This window comes from Pseudonaja textilis, chromosome 3, assembly GCF_049901715.1.
Source record: "Pseudonaja textilis isolate UNSWEBS1 chromosome 3, rPseTex1.2, whole genome shotgun sequence".
In the NCBI taxonomy this organism is placed as follows: Eukaryota; Metazoa; Chordata; class Lepidosauria; order Squamata; family Elapidae; genus Pseudonaja; species Pseudonaja textilis.
This window is the reverse complement of record NC_141992.1, coordinates 101,696,860-101,713,218: the sequence shown is the minus strand read 5'-3', so window position 1 is coordinate 101,713,218 and position 16,359 is coordinate 101,696,860. Positions and strand designations below refer to the sequence as shown.

Here is a 16,359-nt window from a genome sequence, read left to right as displayed (position 1 = left end):
CTATCCTGGGGCCAGAGTAGATGGTTTGAAGAACCATAAGGTGAAATCAGCTGCTTTGATGTATGATCTTAGTTAAAATCTCTACATTAATTATTTGCTCTATATTATGGATGTGCTTACTTTAGATAATGCAACCTTTAAAAAAGCAAATGCAGTGTATTAATTGATACAGTATGGAAAGAAAAGATGGTTTGCAAATATATAAAGACATATAGTGATATATTAGTGTAAACTATATCTAGAGTTCCTTTTCTGTCTTTCTTCCAAATTCTTTTTCCTATTTTTTATGAATTTTGTGTAACATTGCTCATTTCAAAAGAGTATCATGTGATGAATAGAAATGTGCATAAAAAAACTCATTGGTTTGACAATATTAGACATGTAAGAAAGGCTATGAAAAACAATGAAATTTAAGGGAAGTCTAGGCAAGGGCTAGCTGGAAGCCAAATGCAAAGAGAAGTTGTCCAAGCCACAAGAAACACATATAAATTATAAAATCAGTTATTAGCATTTGAGATAAACCCTTCAGAAGACTAGATAACCCTTAAAGAATCTAAATTGGTTCAAACTAAGAAAAAAAGATCACAACAGTTCTTGAAAAATGAATAGATTCCATTCAAACTATTTTATAGTCTAACATCTCTTTGACAAATAGCAAGAAATGAATAAATGTCCAGAAATCTTTTGCAACATTATGGAAAACTTTGGTGATCAATGCAGGATCTATACTAGAGCCTTTTCTGTGTGGGAATATTCATTTTGTACAGTTTGTTAAAAACAGAGTTGCTACTCAGTACAACACAATACACATATTGGTAAATAATATTTTACATGCATGAGAAGAGTTTAAAGTATTACATATTTTAATCCTTAAACATTACAATTTCCTACTGCTGCTGTTTTAGCTTGTTTTAAACAAAAAGAAATCAATCTCTATCTTCCTATCACAATCATATAATTTATAATATTGTCCCCTATTTTCTTTCAAGTTACAAAAATATGGCTTTTATGAAACAATAACTTTAATTTGAAAAGAATGAATTTTATTACATTTACCTCCTCCCATTATAATCATAATATATCTTTCATCACTATGAGATGAATTGGGCTGAGATTTGACAATATCTAATTAATTTTGTGAAGATTTCAGTCTGTTATATTATTATTTTAGCATGCTAGGAAAGTTGCTTTTTCTAGTTGTAAATAGTAGTAGACAATGAAAGAAGCAATGCAATCTAGCAACACTTGTTCGAGTCTGAAATATTTGGCTGTGTTGGAGCAATAGGTCCACTAACAATACCTAACCAGATAGTTGACCAAACTGTACTTTTAAGGTAGTATTGATTTTAGAGCATTTGATAACTAGCCATGTTAATTATAATAAGAGATTGCTCATTTAAAATATAAAGCATGTTTGACTCCTGAAAATGAACAGTATATGATCAGCACTTTTGACTTAGTATTTGCTACATGTGCAGAATGTGTCATTGATTGCAGCTTACATTTCCCTAAAGTTGTCCTCTTTCATTTGCCTTTGAAAACAAGATTCTAGCCATTATTTAAATTCCAGTATGTGAACAATTTCTAGTAAAGTCTCAAAAGCCACAAGGGTGACTGCAAAAGCTGGATATTGTCTTTCAAAAATATGGAGCACAGATGTCTTCTATGTATTTTTATATACATTTTTGTATTATGAAAAGCAAGCTTTGAAAGAAGCAAGATTTATTAAGTCTTTACATCTGTATCTTGATACAAGAAAATAGGTAGAAACAATTTTTAAATCTACATTTCTGTTTGTTTTTTAAAGTCAATATTAAAATCAGAATATCTTGGAAAATCAATTTCCCCAAAAGGCATATCTACAGCATGTTTTAACAAAAATGGTTAGCAATGTTTTGAGTAGTTAAAAGTCCAATAACATGAGAGGAACATAGGTCATTTCAGGACATTTTGCCAGAAGATAAATGACAATGAATTTTGGGAAATTTTGAGATCCTTTAAGTGCTGTAGCTGGATGGTGAATGGAAGGAAAGATTTAACCTGGAAATAAGGAGAAACTTTCTGACAGTGAGATCAATCAACCAATGGAACAGCTTAGCCCTCGGAAGTTGTAGGAGCGTCATCACTTGAGACTTTCAAGAAGAGATTGGACTGCCATTCGTCAGAAATGGTGTAGGGTCTCCCACTTGGGCGGGGGGGTTGGACTAGATGACCTACAAGGTCCCTTCCAACTCTGATTATCTGTTATCTGCTCCATGCAACATATCTTTTAAAGCTACATGTTTCAAATATTAATTTATTTTCTCTGACTTTCAGTGAGCCCAAATCCTAATATTAACAGAACTGAACTGAGGTGTATGAATATTCCATTGCATCAGCGTTTTTCTTCATAGCATGTTCCAGATGAGTTCTGTGGGATATAAAGAAAAAAATAACTTGTTTATTAATATGAAAAAATAAGCAAGCAAGTGATGTTAAGAAAGCAATTGCATCTGACATGGACTCAAATGATCAGGCTTCCCTAATGTGGCACATTCTAGGTAGGTTGAATTTCAATTTACATTCATGCTTTCTGGAATTAAAGGTTGGGGCATGCTGGCTGAGATTTATGGAAAGTGAAATCCAACCCATTGGGCAGCACCAGTTCAGGTAAATAGAATATGTTATAATTAAAACTAATTTTGTAGGACTAGAAGAAATACTTAAATTGCTGGATTTAATGTTGAAATAATTGTTTAAGGAAACATATTTGGGAACACAGAAGTTATCAGACTCAAACGTGCTTTTTCAAAAGGCAAGTGGACTTTCTTTGTTTTTTCTTGAAGACGTTTCATTTCTCATCCAAGAAGCTTCTTCAGTTCTGACTGAATGGTGGAGAAGAGACGGATTTATATTTTTTGCAGTCATCTGGTCATTAGCACTGTTTCTGAGAGTAGGGTCTCCTGCTTGGGACTAGATGACCTACAAGTTGGACTAGATGACCTACAAGAACCCTTCCAACTGTTATCTGATTATCTGTTATCTGTTATCTGAGAGTTGTTGAAACCACTTGGTCTCATGCCCTGAAGGCCTCGAGCACCTTTGGGACAACCATGACCTAGATGACTGAGAATCTCCATAGACAGAAATTGTCAGGCTGTCGAGATATATTTGTTTATGGATATGGATGCATTTTCTTTGTATAAAATATATGCCTTGTCTAAGGTATATATTGTGAGAAATTAAATCAGTAATTTGTTTTTCCATGCGATAATTTATATTATTATTTTATTCATGTAATATGTTTCCATATATTGGACAGCGAAATGGGCATTCAAGATAATTGGCAATGGAAACAGTGCAAAATATCATTTGCTGAGATAGGGAGCTATGGAAATAAAGTAAAATAAATAAATAGTTAAAGCCCATTTTAAAAGCTAATATTGATCTTTGAAGCAGCTGATCCACGTAGAGTGTCATGGTGATTCCAAGTAGGTTATGGATTTTTCAGATGCAATGGGAAAGACATAAAGCCAGTGGATTGCTATTGTGGGAAAGCTCTCAGTCAATAGAGGTTGATGCTGTTGAATAGAAACTTGCACAACTAAGAGTTTTGATAGTCAAGAGTCATTCACAGACCTTGAGCAAGTATCAAGTCATAGAATAATCCAACAATCTTGCAGCTGTTAGAAAGGGTAAGACATTAGGCTAAAGGAAGTGTCCAGGCGGTTGACACTTGATTAAAGAACAGATTCAAACTTTGTAATAACAAACCTGTTTTCCTTGACCAGCGCCTTCCTTCTCTTGGATTTTTGGCTTTGATTTCAGGCTAACATATCTCATATTTGCACCAACTTTGTTCATGAACTCTTATAGGTGATTCAGAGCAGTTTACCTCATAGCTTCTCATCTACCATCTGGCTTAGACATTTTGACTGTGGCTCAACTTCCTTACCTCATTGTTTGCAAGTTCACAGCTGTGAACTATTTTGCACAGGATCAGGCTCATAGCCAAATAGCCATATCTAGTTGCCAGGGGAAGGATGGGACAGGAGTCAGCCTTGAACTCACTCCTTCTGCTCCCCATCCAAAGGCCAATTGTGTTACAGATAATTGTGAAAGGTTCTGATGGAGAATGGAGAAGGACAGTAAAGGCTTTGGAAATCAACATGACAAAAAAAAGCATCTTTGATCTCACCTTAGGATACTGAGTCAAATGCTGAATTGGAATATGTACCAGGTACCCCCAACTCACTAAAAGGCAACAGATAAATAGTTATCATTGTACAATTCATGTCACTTAGGAAAATAGAGCTGAATGCCTCAAGGCACACTTTACAGTTAGGGTTCTGAAAATCTCAGAATTAATTTAATATGTAATGATCCTAGTGCTTGAAATTGCTTTTTGAAATATGGAGTGAGGAAAAAACAACCATCCTGTAATTTGCTGCTATTCTCAGTAGTGCAACATCTTTTGTACTGAGCTTCCAGGAACAACATTTTAGACAAAAACAAGAACAAATTTTCTGACACGTTAAAAACTAACGCATTCATATCATGTAACATTTGCTTAATCAAAATCCACTGAAAAGTTAGTAGTTGACAAGTGCAGCTCCTACAAATAAGACCATCCAGAGCATTGACTATTGGCTTAGCTTGTGAATAGATGTTATGCATTAATTTGGGCAGCAAGGTGGTCATCTAGAGTAGAGGTCCCGGGCCGCGACCCATTGGGAACTGGACTGTTGAAGCCATGAGTGAGCTTGCAAAGCTTCATTTGCTAATGCACAGGATTTAGGTTGCACACACAAAGCTGCTGCCAGTCCACAGAATCAAAAAGGTTGAGGACACCTTTTACACATAAGATACCCATCACACAGCAAGATATCTCCTTATCCACTTGTCACTCATCTATTCCCAAAGATACCCCCAATTGCTCCAGGATATTTCCAAATCCCTTTTCTTTACTGTGATGATACATAAATAAAAAGCCAATTTGCAAAGTGTTGGAAGAAGCCTCTCGGTCCTAAGCAGATAGAGTACACAGCAAGTTCTATTTATAATAAGAATAAAAGTTCTATTTTAAATAAGGTACATATTTCTATATAGATTCATGCTATGTGTCTGACTACCTTAAATTGTTCAATTCACAAATGAAATATCTGCTTTTCATATATATTTGTTCATCTTTACATGTTTTTTGGGAGGGGAAGTCCCCCTCTATCTCCTATCTTTCATTTTGCAGGCAAGCAATTTTACTAACTTAGTATTTCATATGTTTAACAAAGTAGGATAAATCTATAAAATCTTATGCAATGATAAGTGAATTAGTCTTTGAATCTTTATGGAAATTTGCGTTGTTTTGCAGCTTCATGTAGGAAATTTGATGTAATTTCATATTGCAGTCAGTACCTGGTATGACTTAACAGCTTCTTTTTCTCTTCTGATGGAGTCAGTTCCCATTGGATGGTTGTAAAAAGACAAAAAGATAATTTATTCCAACGGATTACAATATTACAATTAAATTATTAATGTAAGCATTAGTAAAAATAGCAGCAGTGATTCTGACGCAAGAGTCAGAATACAAAATACATTAATGTATTTATATCAGGGAACTTTTCTTTGTTATTCCTCTAATAAGTCTTATTATTCCTCTCGGCTGGGTAACACATAATTTTTCAGAAGATTTGATTAATTGTGACAATTGCTGCTCTCCTAAAAAGCCAATCTGTGTTAGGAAGGAATCAGACAGACTTTCAGATTGACCCATATCAATAAACTGAACATGGTAGAGTCATCACATTTGGTTTAAATTTAGCCATTCCCATTGACTAGAGAGTCATTTAATCGCAATAGCACTTAGATTCATATACCACTCCATTATGGTTTATAGTCCTCTCTGAGTGGTTTACAGCATATTCCCCCAACAATCTGGCTCCTCATTTTACTGACCTTGGAAGGATGAATGGCTGAGTAAACTTTGAACTGGTCAGGATCGAACTCCTAGCAGTGGACAGAGTTAGTGTGCCATACTCCATTCAAACCACTGTGCCACCACAGCTCTCTAAGCAACTTTATGCTGCTTGTTTACAGGAAACCCAAATTCTGAAGAATTCTGGCTGACCATTTGAATACATTGTTTTGGTCCATTAAAAGTGTTATTCTAATGTCAATGCTGGATTATTTTTTTTTATGGTCAATGCAATGCTGTTTTTGTGAAGTTAAAATTATGTGGTTTTGAACTACAGATTGTCCTCGACTTACGACTACAACTGAGCCCAAAATTTTGGTTGCTGAGATAGTTGTTAAGTGAGTTTTGCACCAGTTTATAATTTTTCTTGCCACCATTGTTAAGCGAATCACTGCAGTTACTGATTTAGTAACACAGCCGTTAAATAGCTTCCTCATTGACTTTGCTTATCATAAGGTCTAAACAGTGATTACATGACCCCAGGACATTGCAGCTGTCATAAGTATGAGTCAGTTCCGAATTTTAATCACGTGACCGTAGAATTCTGCAACACTGTTTCAGTGCAGTTGTAACTTCAAATGGCCACTAAATGAATGGCTGTAAATTGAGGACTACCTGTTTTGGATAAAAATGTACTTTGGAAAGGCATTTAAATTGGAGGGAATGGGAAGTTGTATTCAGTTTTAACTATTATATCTGCTAAAAATGTGAACCCTAATGAGGATGAGAACACAGGTAACTGTGGGATTCCCCAATTGGATGGTGTGAAACTCCTTACCTCTTTTGCTGAGACGCTTAATTGCTAGAGCTATCAGGCCCCCAAAGATCATAAAAAGAACAAGGGATGCTGTGACTCCACCAGTATAAAGCAAAACTTGCTTTAGGTAAATGGCAGCGTTTTCTGAAATTCAATATATTGGAAATGAAATAAGTCGACTAAGAAGTACATTCTTCTCTTGTAAGACTCCAAAATCTTAATATTAACTCTGTAGCTCTACAGATCTCCATCCATTTATATCAGAACTAAACACCCTTGACCTGAGACTCTGAACAATCTCTCACGTACTTTCTATATTTGGAAATAACATTATGAGGAAATGTGCCAAAATAAATTTTCGAAGAAAACGGGGGTGGATAAGTGGGGAGAATATGACCTTTTACAAATCTTCAGCATTTCTTATCATTATGAGTCATTTTGGAGAAATATATATTACAGCAAAATAATGCTTTTAAACATATTAATTAGTAAGTGCTTTCTAAGTTATTCTTTGTGATCGCTATGTCAAAAGAAACATGTTAAATTCCTATAAATTAAAGATTTCCATTTTGAAATGTTGTCTTGGTGCTTCATTATATTTCTAATATAGGACATAATAACAATAGCTGTAAAGCATAGAGACTGTAAAGAAAGTAAATATAAATTACTTTTTCTCTGAAAAAAATATGAGTAAACCAGCAGAGAGCAGCACTAATACACACATCTTTGGCAAAAGTCCTACCCTCCTCACTACAGAACTGTTTTGCAATTGTTTTTCGAAATTATTTTACTAAGATTTTTTTTTAAAGAATAGATATTGGACTACTGTACTATGATCCTTAAAAAATAATAATTCAGTGGATACCAAAACAAAATCATTGAGGAAATGGCAGCAGCCGCTGATCCAGTGTTAGCTTAAATGGATACAGATGATGATTGCAATTTGCATAGAAAGAGATCATGGTACCTTGACAAACAGGCATCTCAGTAGACCACTGGCCATCAGGCTGGCATTGCATCTTACTCGTTCCATTGAGAAGGAAGCCCTCAGTGCAGTAGAAGTGACATGTGGAGCTGTAACTGAAGAGGCCCCAGGGATGGGAGCAGTTCTTTTTCATGTTTTCCGTCTCTTTAAGCGGGGGACACTTTATGGCTGTGGAGACAGACAGGAATTAAAATTAATAAAAGTACATCACAGGGTCATTTAGAGCTGGACAAAGGCATTCTTCACATTGTGAAGAAACGTCACACACTTGGTGTACAGACCTTGGATTCTATTATTGAAAGAGAGAATAATTCTCCCTCTTGCCGGATTCCAAGATCATCCTATGACCCTGATTGCTGGCAGATTTGGGGTGAACAAATGGATGGATGGATATGTATTTCAGGAAACAATGCCACCAATCCCTTCAAATTGCATCCAGGGACCACCTGCAGCCACAGAGCCTAAAGTATCCCTACCATGTTAATGTCCAGTTGATCAAATATAGGAACAGACTGCTGGGTGGTTGTGGCATTTTGCTTCACCCAAGATGGCTCTTTTTACAGTTTTACCTAAAAGTACATGTAATTAGACAAGCTTTTTGGAAAGGGCATTTGATAGTTGGGATGTTATTGCAGGGGAAAAAAGAAACCTCTCAATACTTCTTCAGTGTTGTCTACCCTACCTAAGACGGGCACGTTATTGAAGGAGGGCTTTTGCAGATAGTCTTACACTGCAAGGTGAAGTTGAAAAGTGTTAGATTCTCCTCCACAATTAATATAGGAGGAGAACCACGTTGGTCTATGGTGGCAAAACAATCAGGAGCCTGATAGCACTTTTCTCATGGACTACAGCTCATTTTATCAGATGCCCACTGATATAGGATTTAAACTAAGCAAAGCTTTTCTAAAATAGTCATTTTGAGGTCTGCTATTCTATAAAACCATTGAGTGAGAAAGTGTTGTACTCACAGATACCAAAAAGTTTCAGCCATTTTCAGAATGGGTTGTTAACATATTAGGTTTTTAACACAGTACAACGATGATAAATTGCCTGTAATCTGTTTTACATCTAATCTGTCTTCCTTTCACCCACCCCAGACTTAGCCCAGTTTAAATCCTACATCCGTCTGGCCACTTTGTGCTTCTGATAAAGTAAGCTCGAGCTCACAAAATCATGTGGCTGTTAATCATATTTGTAATTGGAAAAAGTGCTACCAGACGCCTGTTTTTTGCCTTCACAGTTACAGCCATGTGGCATGAAACCAAGGAGCAGAAGGTCTCCCATAAATCACAGAAAGTGAAATAGGAAATCATCCTAATATATTTTGTTCATGTACATTCATTTATTAAACAATTTTTCCAATTGAAGAGAATGTATGTTGAACTGTGGAATTCTTTGTGCTCTCTGAGCTTAGTTATTTGCTTGCAGATGTTTCCCTCCTGCATTTCAAGCATTACATAGCACTCAATGTGATAAGTTCTCTGACCTTCACAAAACTGTGCAAATCCTGCCCACTCTCCTGTGGCCGTACAGTTCAGCCTTTTGGATCCAATTCTTTTAAAACCCCTCTCACAGGAGAAGACGCAGCTGGAGTTATATGTGAAGTTTCCATAAGATTGAGAGCATTTGAACTGTCCGTTCTTTGGAGCCTGCAATTCAGGGCACTTGATTGCTGGTGAAAAACAAATTGAAACCTTTAGGAGAAAGATCTACAAATGGTGCAGAAAGAAGCAGGAGGAAGAAAATATTAAGCAATTAATAATAGGAACAGCAAATGAAAGAGAAGGTTGTTAGTGACTGATGAGCTACTGCATAATAAATTCACAAACTAGAGACATCTGGGAATATTAGACACTAGGCCAAAAAAAAATAACACTAAGCTTGTATGAAAGTTGCTCTTTATTTTAAGCTTTTTGAATTATTTGCGTCATTTCTGCAGAATGTTCATATTCTACCTATCATTTATCACTGGAATGTATTATTTAATTTGATTTTAGAAGAGCACTGCTTCTTTGGTGCTAAATGCTTAAGTCTCAATTAGTATATCTGTAGCTTAGGATTGTTTCTTTATGGGAGAGAGGGGGGAAAAAAGAGGGGGAGAACAATCAATGAAAAATAAATGTTGTGTTCTGCATAGAGCATAGAGTACTTCAGATTGTATTTTAATTTTGATTATTTTATTATGTCAGGAGCCCAGAGTCACTGGGAGGTGGGTAGATTCTAAGTTCAACAAAATAAAAAAAAAAAGCTTTTGTATAAAGGTAAAGGTTCCCCTCGCACATATGTGCTAGTCTTTCCAAACTCTAGGGGTCAGTGCTCATCTCCATTTCAAAGCCGAAGAACCAGCGCTGTCCAAAGACCACATCTCTGTGGTCATTTAGCCGGCATGACTAAACGCCGAAGGCGCGCAGAATACTGTTACGTTGCCACCAAAGGTGGTCTCTATTTTTCTACTTGCATTTTTTATGTGCTTTCAAACTGCTAGGTTGGCAGAATCTGGGACAAGTAAGCTCACCCCATTACAGGGCACTAGGGATTCGAACCGCTGAACTGCTGACCTTTTGGTCGAAAGCCCAGCATCTTAGCTCCTGAGCCATCATGTCTGTATATACTGTTATACAGTATATGCTTGTAATAAACCAAACATACAGAAAGCATTTTTGTTGCTAAGATGTGGAGTGCTATCAAATTTGTTATTTCTGCTACTTCAGTAGTGGGATTCAATTTTTTTTACTACCGGTTCTGTGGCCGTGGCTTGATGGGCGTGGCAGGGGAAGGATACTGTAAAATCTCCAGTCAGAATTGGTATTTGCCGGTTCTCCAAACTACTCAAAATTTCCACTACCAGTTCTCCAGAACTGGTCAGAACCTGCTGAATACCACCTCTGTGCTACTTGTTTGGAATTATAAACCAAGAAGCTTATTCAAACAGACAGTGTGCTGTAAGAGTAAGCTATGTAATGTATCTTTCTATCCGTCATATAATGCCTACAAAAATAAGACCAGAGGCATTATAGAAATCAGGAAAATTGACTTACTGAAAATTAGATACTTATTTCATTTTTTTGAAATCCTCAACAAATTGTATGACTTTACCAGCTCTAAAAATAAAGCTACATTTGATTTGGAGCAGGGGTGGGATTCTACAGGTTCACACCTATTTGCTAGAACCAGGTGTTAACATTCAAAGCAGTTCAGAGAACCGGTTGTTAGAAGAAATTACTGGCCTAATCCTTTAAGGAAGGCAGGAAGGAAACATTTTGGTGTTGCTTACAGAAACTGCCTCTCTGTTAATCCTTATTACGTTCTTGGCAGGACTAGACTTCCTGTCTCAGGAACGTCTCTGGAGTTTTTTTCCCCTCCTTTGCTGGTACTTTGCTTATATGGAGTGACCATTCAAAGTTACAATGGCATGGAAAAAAGTGACTTATGACCCTTTTTCACACTTATGACTGTTGCAGCATCCCCACAGTCATGAGAGGCCAGGCAAGGAGATGCATGCCTCGATGTGAGTGATATTGAGTTGGCCACGCCCAGCCAATAACATGACCTCCAAGCCATGCCCACCAACTAAGAAACACCCACAGGTTGTTAAAAAGTTTGAATCCCACCCCTGATTTGGAGATAAGCCACCATGATAGAGATAGAGAATTTCGAGCCTCCAACCCACATTGTTTCCTAAAACCTACCTTCACAGATGGGTGTCTGTCCAGTCCAGTTTCCCTGATCTGTGCAATTCAGCTTCTCTGACCCAGCTAACTGAAACCCAGAGTTGCAGGAGAAGGTGCAGCTGGAGTAATATGCAAAATGTCCATAAGGATTAGAGCAATTTTCTTTGCCATTTTCTGGGGTTTTCAGTGGTGGGCATTGGACAGCTAAAACAGGTACAAGTACAAATTAAAATAAACTATATCATCTTGGATGAATCAAATAATGCATATTGTTCAATTATGTTTTCACAGGTAATCAATCAGTTCTTATACCAGTAAGTAGCAGTTATGCTACTTTCTGCCCCTGTCTTTTACAATAAGTGTTTTCAGAATCACACTTTTATAGAGTCAGTTTTCTTTTGAAGATACAGCATTGCAGGCTTACTGTATTTTAACTATTTTTATTAATTTGCAAGTTGAGTAGAAGGACAAATTTAGACTAATTATTAAAGTTTTATCACCTCTTCTGAAAATAAACCCCATACAGTGCTTGAAGGCTCACAAAGCTTTCTAATGCTTCTCAGTCAGGTGGTCAACTCTATCATCTTTTTTTTTTTGTCTTCCATTAAATGAATTATTCCATCTCCCACCTGGATAGATGGCAATTCATTCAATCACCGGACAACACTAGCTGTTAAAGCCACTAAGATATGCACACGATAGGAGATGGAATGTTGTTGAAATGGGACCTCCTCCTTTCCTCCCAAAGCATTCAGTGAAAACGGGAAAGAAAATTGGCTCATAAACTTCATGGGTTTCATTGTCTAGACATGAATGCTTCTAGCATGGAAATATAATAAGTTTGATCTCTTAGTATACAAGAGCAAATATGATTTAGTAAACATAATGAAAATTGGCTAAGCTGACTACTCTGGTTGAAATAAACTTTGAAGTATATTATTTATTGAAAGAAACTGGTGCCAAGACTTTAAACGCTTAATAGATTAAAACCAACAATTCAGTTATACTTCAAACTGAATCAGTAATAACAGCAAGGCCTGTAGTATGAGAGTTAAATGTTCCCAGCATTTGGAGACTATTAACAAGTGGGCTGCTGCATTCAGGATCAGACATAATTTATAGGTGGTCTTTAAAGACATCCCCAAATAAAGCACACTGAAGTAGTCTGTATGGGTGGTGGTGAAAGCATAATTTACTACACCTAAGTCCTCCTGTACCATGTAAGGTTTTGGGTGATACTCCAGTTGTAGCTAGGCAAAATCCCTCTAGACAGAGTTTACATTTCCCCCTCATGCATCTGCCCATAAGTCGAGAAGAATCCACAAACTGAGAATCTATTGTTTCATAGTGGTGGCACCTGCCCATCCAGAGGCACCACTGGAATTGGTGGAGAAGCCAATGTACAAACAGCAACTCTGTCTTGCTTCCATTCAACGTTTGCCCATTTACTCCCATCCAAACCTTTGCAGTCTCTAGACACCAGGATAAAGCATCAGTGTCTCTCCTATCGTCTGGGGTAGCAATATATAATTGGGTATCATCATGGCAGATCAAATGAAAAGCCATAAAGAGCCCTAAAAGACCAGAAGAGGAACACTAACTCCAACAAGGTCATTTAGAAGTCTTCTTTGTCTCCTATCTGAGCCTGAACCCTGATTGAAAAGAATACAGATAATCTGCTTCTTTTAGAGTGTTATGTACTTAATCCATCACCATTGTCTCAACAACCTTTTCCAAGAAGGAGGGCTTTCTAGGATCACAGGAAATAATGTGGCCTTTTCAAAAGAGAGCACTTCATAGGCTCCTTCAGAGCTTCAGGCAGCTCCCCTTTCCTTAGGAAGGAATTAGCATACTAACATTAGATAAGTGATCACCTTTCTACTTATTCCTTGCCACAGTCAGGATGAACAGAGGTCCACATTATATGTTTGAAGGACAATCTAGAAAACTTTTAGACTATTAGAGACCTTCAGAAAAACACCCAATAAGTTCACCTTCAATTCTGAATTAAAGAAAATATTAATCATAATCTTAAGAATTTAAAGAATTTAAAATAAACATCTCAAAACTATAGATAAGGTTTGATCTTACAAAGTTATAAACAGACTAAGGGTCAGGTAAGTTTGGAGTATCGAAACTTTTATAATAATATTTTGAAATTAATTATAAAGAACAAACAGCTTCTTGGGATAAATAGATCTTTTTTAGAGATTGGGAACATTGACACAATGTCCACAGTGTCTGTCATTATGTCTGTCTCCATGGATAGACTCTGTCCAAAAGATGTTATTGAATCACAGATATGGAACAAATTTTACCTAACAAGATAGAGATGGTAGTGAAAGTGGATTTACAAACGACAGAGCAAAAGAACAACTTGGAAAAGGATGTCTCACTGTGTATGCAAAATAAACTAGCTGATGTTTTAAAACTCAAAAGGGAACATAGAAATGTCAAGTCCATACAATGACCTGGGTATTTTTTTCTTATTGGGTTTGCATGAGAGGTGTAATGTAATTATGGATGATCGTGCGGAAAAAGGGCCTCCAGTGGTCAGAGAAGGAAATGAAGAGAGGACCCATCTTTATAGATCAAATAGTTAAAAGTAGAGGAGAGAAGTTTGTACCTTCAGACTTTCAAAATTCTGTTAATGTAATAATGCCTTATGATAAAATATAATTTAGTTATGTTTCCTGTCTGGTTTACCTGGAAGGGCAGACATCAGACAAGTCTGAAGTCACAAACATCCCTTTTCCATCTCCCCCTCCTCCACTAATAAAAGTATATACTAAATAAAATAATTGTTTGTTTCTAGTTTAGTCTGTTTCTTGTTCTACATACCATATAAACAGCACTGGATTCTCTATCTAACTGCCAAGTTTGTATTCTTTATTTACCTTCACAACTAGGTGTGGCTGCACTCCACTTTCCCAAATCTGTGCACTGAAGTTGACTTGTCCCAATGCGTACAAAGCCTATATCACAGGAGAACGCACAACTGGAATTATAAGCAAAACGTCCATGTGGATGAGAACAGTTTAATTCTCCATTCTTAGGAATATCCAAGTTTGGGCATTCAATAGCTAGAATGAGAGAGATTGTTGGTGAAAGAAAGAATTTTAACAGCCAGCCCAATCATTCCAAAAGAAAGTCCAAGAATGAAAGCAGTGCTTAGAAAGTGGAAGCAACTATTCCAGATTACAATATTATGGCTAAGTTGAAATTGTCCAAAGTTGAAAGAACTGACTAATGTTAGAAAGACACTACATTTCATTGCAGAAAACAGCAACAAAAATTAAGGTGAGGAGAAGGAACATTACCCTGGCATGCTGGTAATGGAGAACTCCAATGCCTGGTTGCCAAACAGAAGGTTGTGTTTGCTCCAGTCAAGAGAAAGCCAGGTTGACATGCAAACTGACAGGTGGATTGGTAAGCAAACTCTGCAAATGGGTGAGAGCAGGCCATCTCCCCATTTTTAGGATTCTGCAAATGGTCGCACTGCATAACTGAAATTAAAAAACATAGCTTTTATAAAGACACTGATGGATTTTTCTTAAAAGAAATCATGCTTAAATACTCATTTAATTACCCTTGTTTGACCAAGATTCATTTCTAATCTTTACTGATGTCTGAGCACTGGCTTTGACCAACATGCCTACCGTCCCTGTCCTATTGTTTCTTTTATTTTTCTTATATGTATCCATGTATTCATAACTATGTTTTTACTTATACCTATTATTTTGTAAGCAATTGACAAGCCAAATAATAAATAAATAAATAAATAAACTTTCACAGAAGGGTGATATTGTAGTCCATTTTCCCAGAGCTGTGCACAAAAATTGTACTGTTCGATCTTTCACAAAACCCTTATTACAGGAAAAGGCACAGGTGAATTAATAAGCAAATTTGCGCATGTGGATGGGAATAGCTTAATTTTTTCTTAGGGACCAAGTTTTTTGGCATTCAATGAATACAATAAGAGATTTCAGAAAGCACAGCTATATTAGAATCTCTCCTTGATCAGTTTCCATCCATTGTTTCTTGTCTGGCCTTTGGATGCTTTGGAAAATAGCTTGATCCCTTCTTCTCTGTGGCAGCGGCAACCCCACAAATATAGGAGTATTGCTATCATGTCACTCCTGGTCCTTCTCTTTAATAGACTAGCCATGCCCAGTTCCTGCAAACATTCATTGTATGTTTTAACCTATAGTTCCCTAATCATCTTGATTGCTCTTCTCTGCACTCTTTGTAGAGTCTCAACATCTTTTTTATAGTGTGGTGACCAAAACTGGATGCAGTACTCTAGGTGTGGTCTTACTAAGGTTTTATAGAATGGTATTAGGAATCTTGATTCAATCCCTCTGTTAATGCAATTTAGGTTTGCACTGGTTTTTTTGGCTGCCATCACATACTGCTGGCTCATATTTAACTGATTGTCCACTAAGACTCCAAAACCCTCTCATAATTACTGCTATTAAGCCAGGTTTCACCTAATTTGTATGTATATTTTCTTGCCTAAGTGTAGGACTTTATTTTTCTCTACATTGAATTTAGTTTTGTTAGATAGGACCCAGTGTTCACATCTGTCAAGATCCATCTGGATCTTAAGCCTATCATCCAGGGTGTTGGCTATTCCTGCCAGCTTAGTATCATCTGCAAATTTGATGAGTTCCCCTTCTATTCCCCCCTCTAAGTCATTTATGAAAATATTGAAGAGTACAGGACTTAAGATGGAACCTTGAGGTACCACACTGCTTCCTTCCTTCCATGTAGATGTAGACCCATTAAGTACTACTTGTGAGTACGGTTTGTCAGCCAGTTACAAATCCATCTAGTGGTGATGCTATCACACTTTTTTCTAATTTATCAAGAAGTAGTTGTGGTCTATGTTGAATGATAAATAACCAGTTCAAGCATCACAAATTGGATGATCTGTGTATGCCCTTGTCTGTGCTTGGATTAATTTTTGGATTACTTTTATAACATTATGTTCTGT

General features: G+C 36.7%; 1 protein-coding gene across 3 annotated transcripts in view; it reads right to left on the bottom strand.

The window, feature by feature from the left end:
* Positions 1–596: 596 nt before the first annotated feature.
* The window catches only part of LOC113438027 (P-selectin-like), a 35,703-nt gene continuing 19,940 nt past the window's right edge, over positions 597–16,359 (bottom strand). Inside the window, exons 12-20 of one of the 3 annotated variants that reach the window (XM_087930487.1) lie at positions 14,684–14,869; positions 14,261–14,446; positions 11,382–11,567; positions 9,179–9,364; positions 7,675–7,860; positions 6,729–6,851; positions 5,392–5,422; positions 4,178–4,233; positions 597–2,410 (exon numbers count right to left, since the gene is read on the bottom strand). In XM_087930487.1, coding sequence (XP_087786613.1) covers positions 4,179–4,233; positions 5,392–5,422; positions 6,729–6,851; positions 7,675–7,860; positions 9,179–9,364; positions 11,382–11,567; positions 14,261–14,446; positions 14,684–14,869 — 1,139 coding nt within the window. In that variant the 3' untranslated portion in view covers positions 597–2,410; position 4,178. The remainder of the gene's footprint in view (positions 2,411–4,177; positions 4,234–5,391; positions 5,423–6,728; positions 6,852–7,674; positions 7,861–9,178; positions 9,365–11,381; positions 11,568–14,260; positions 14,447–14,683; positions 14,870–16,359) is intronic. The other 2 variants (XM_087930488.1, XM_087930489.1) reach the window with 2 other exon arrangements.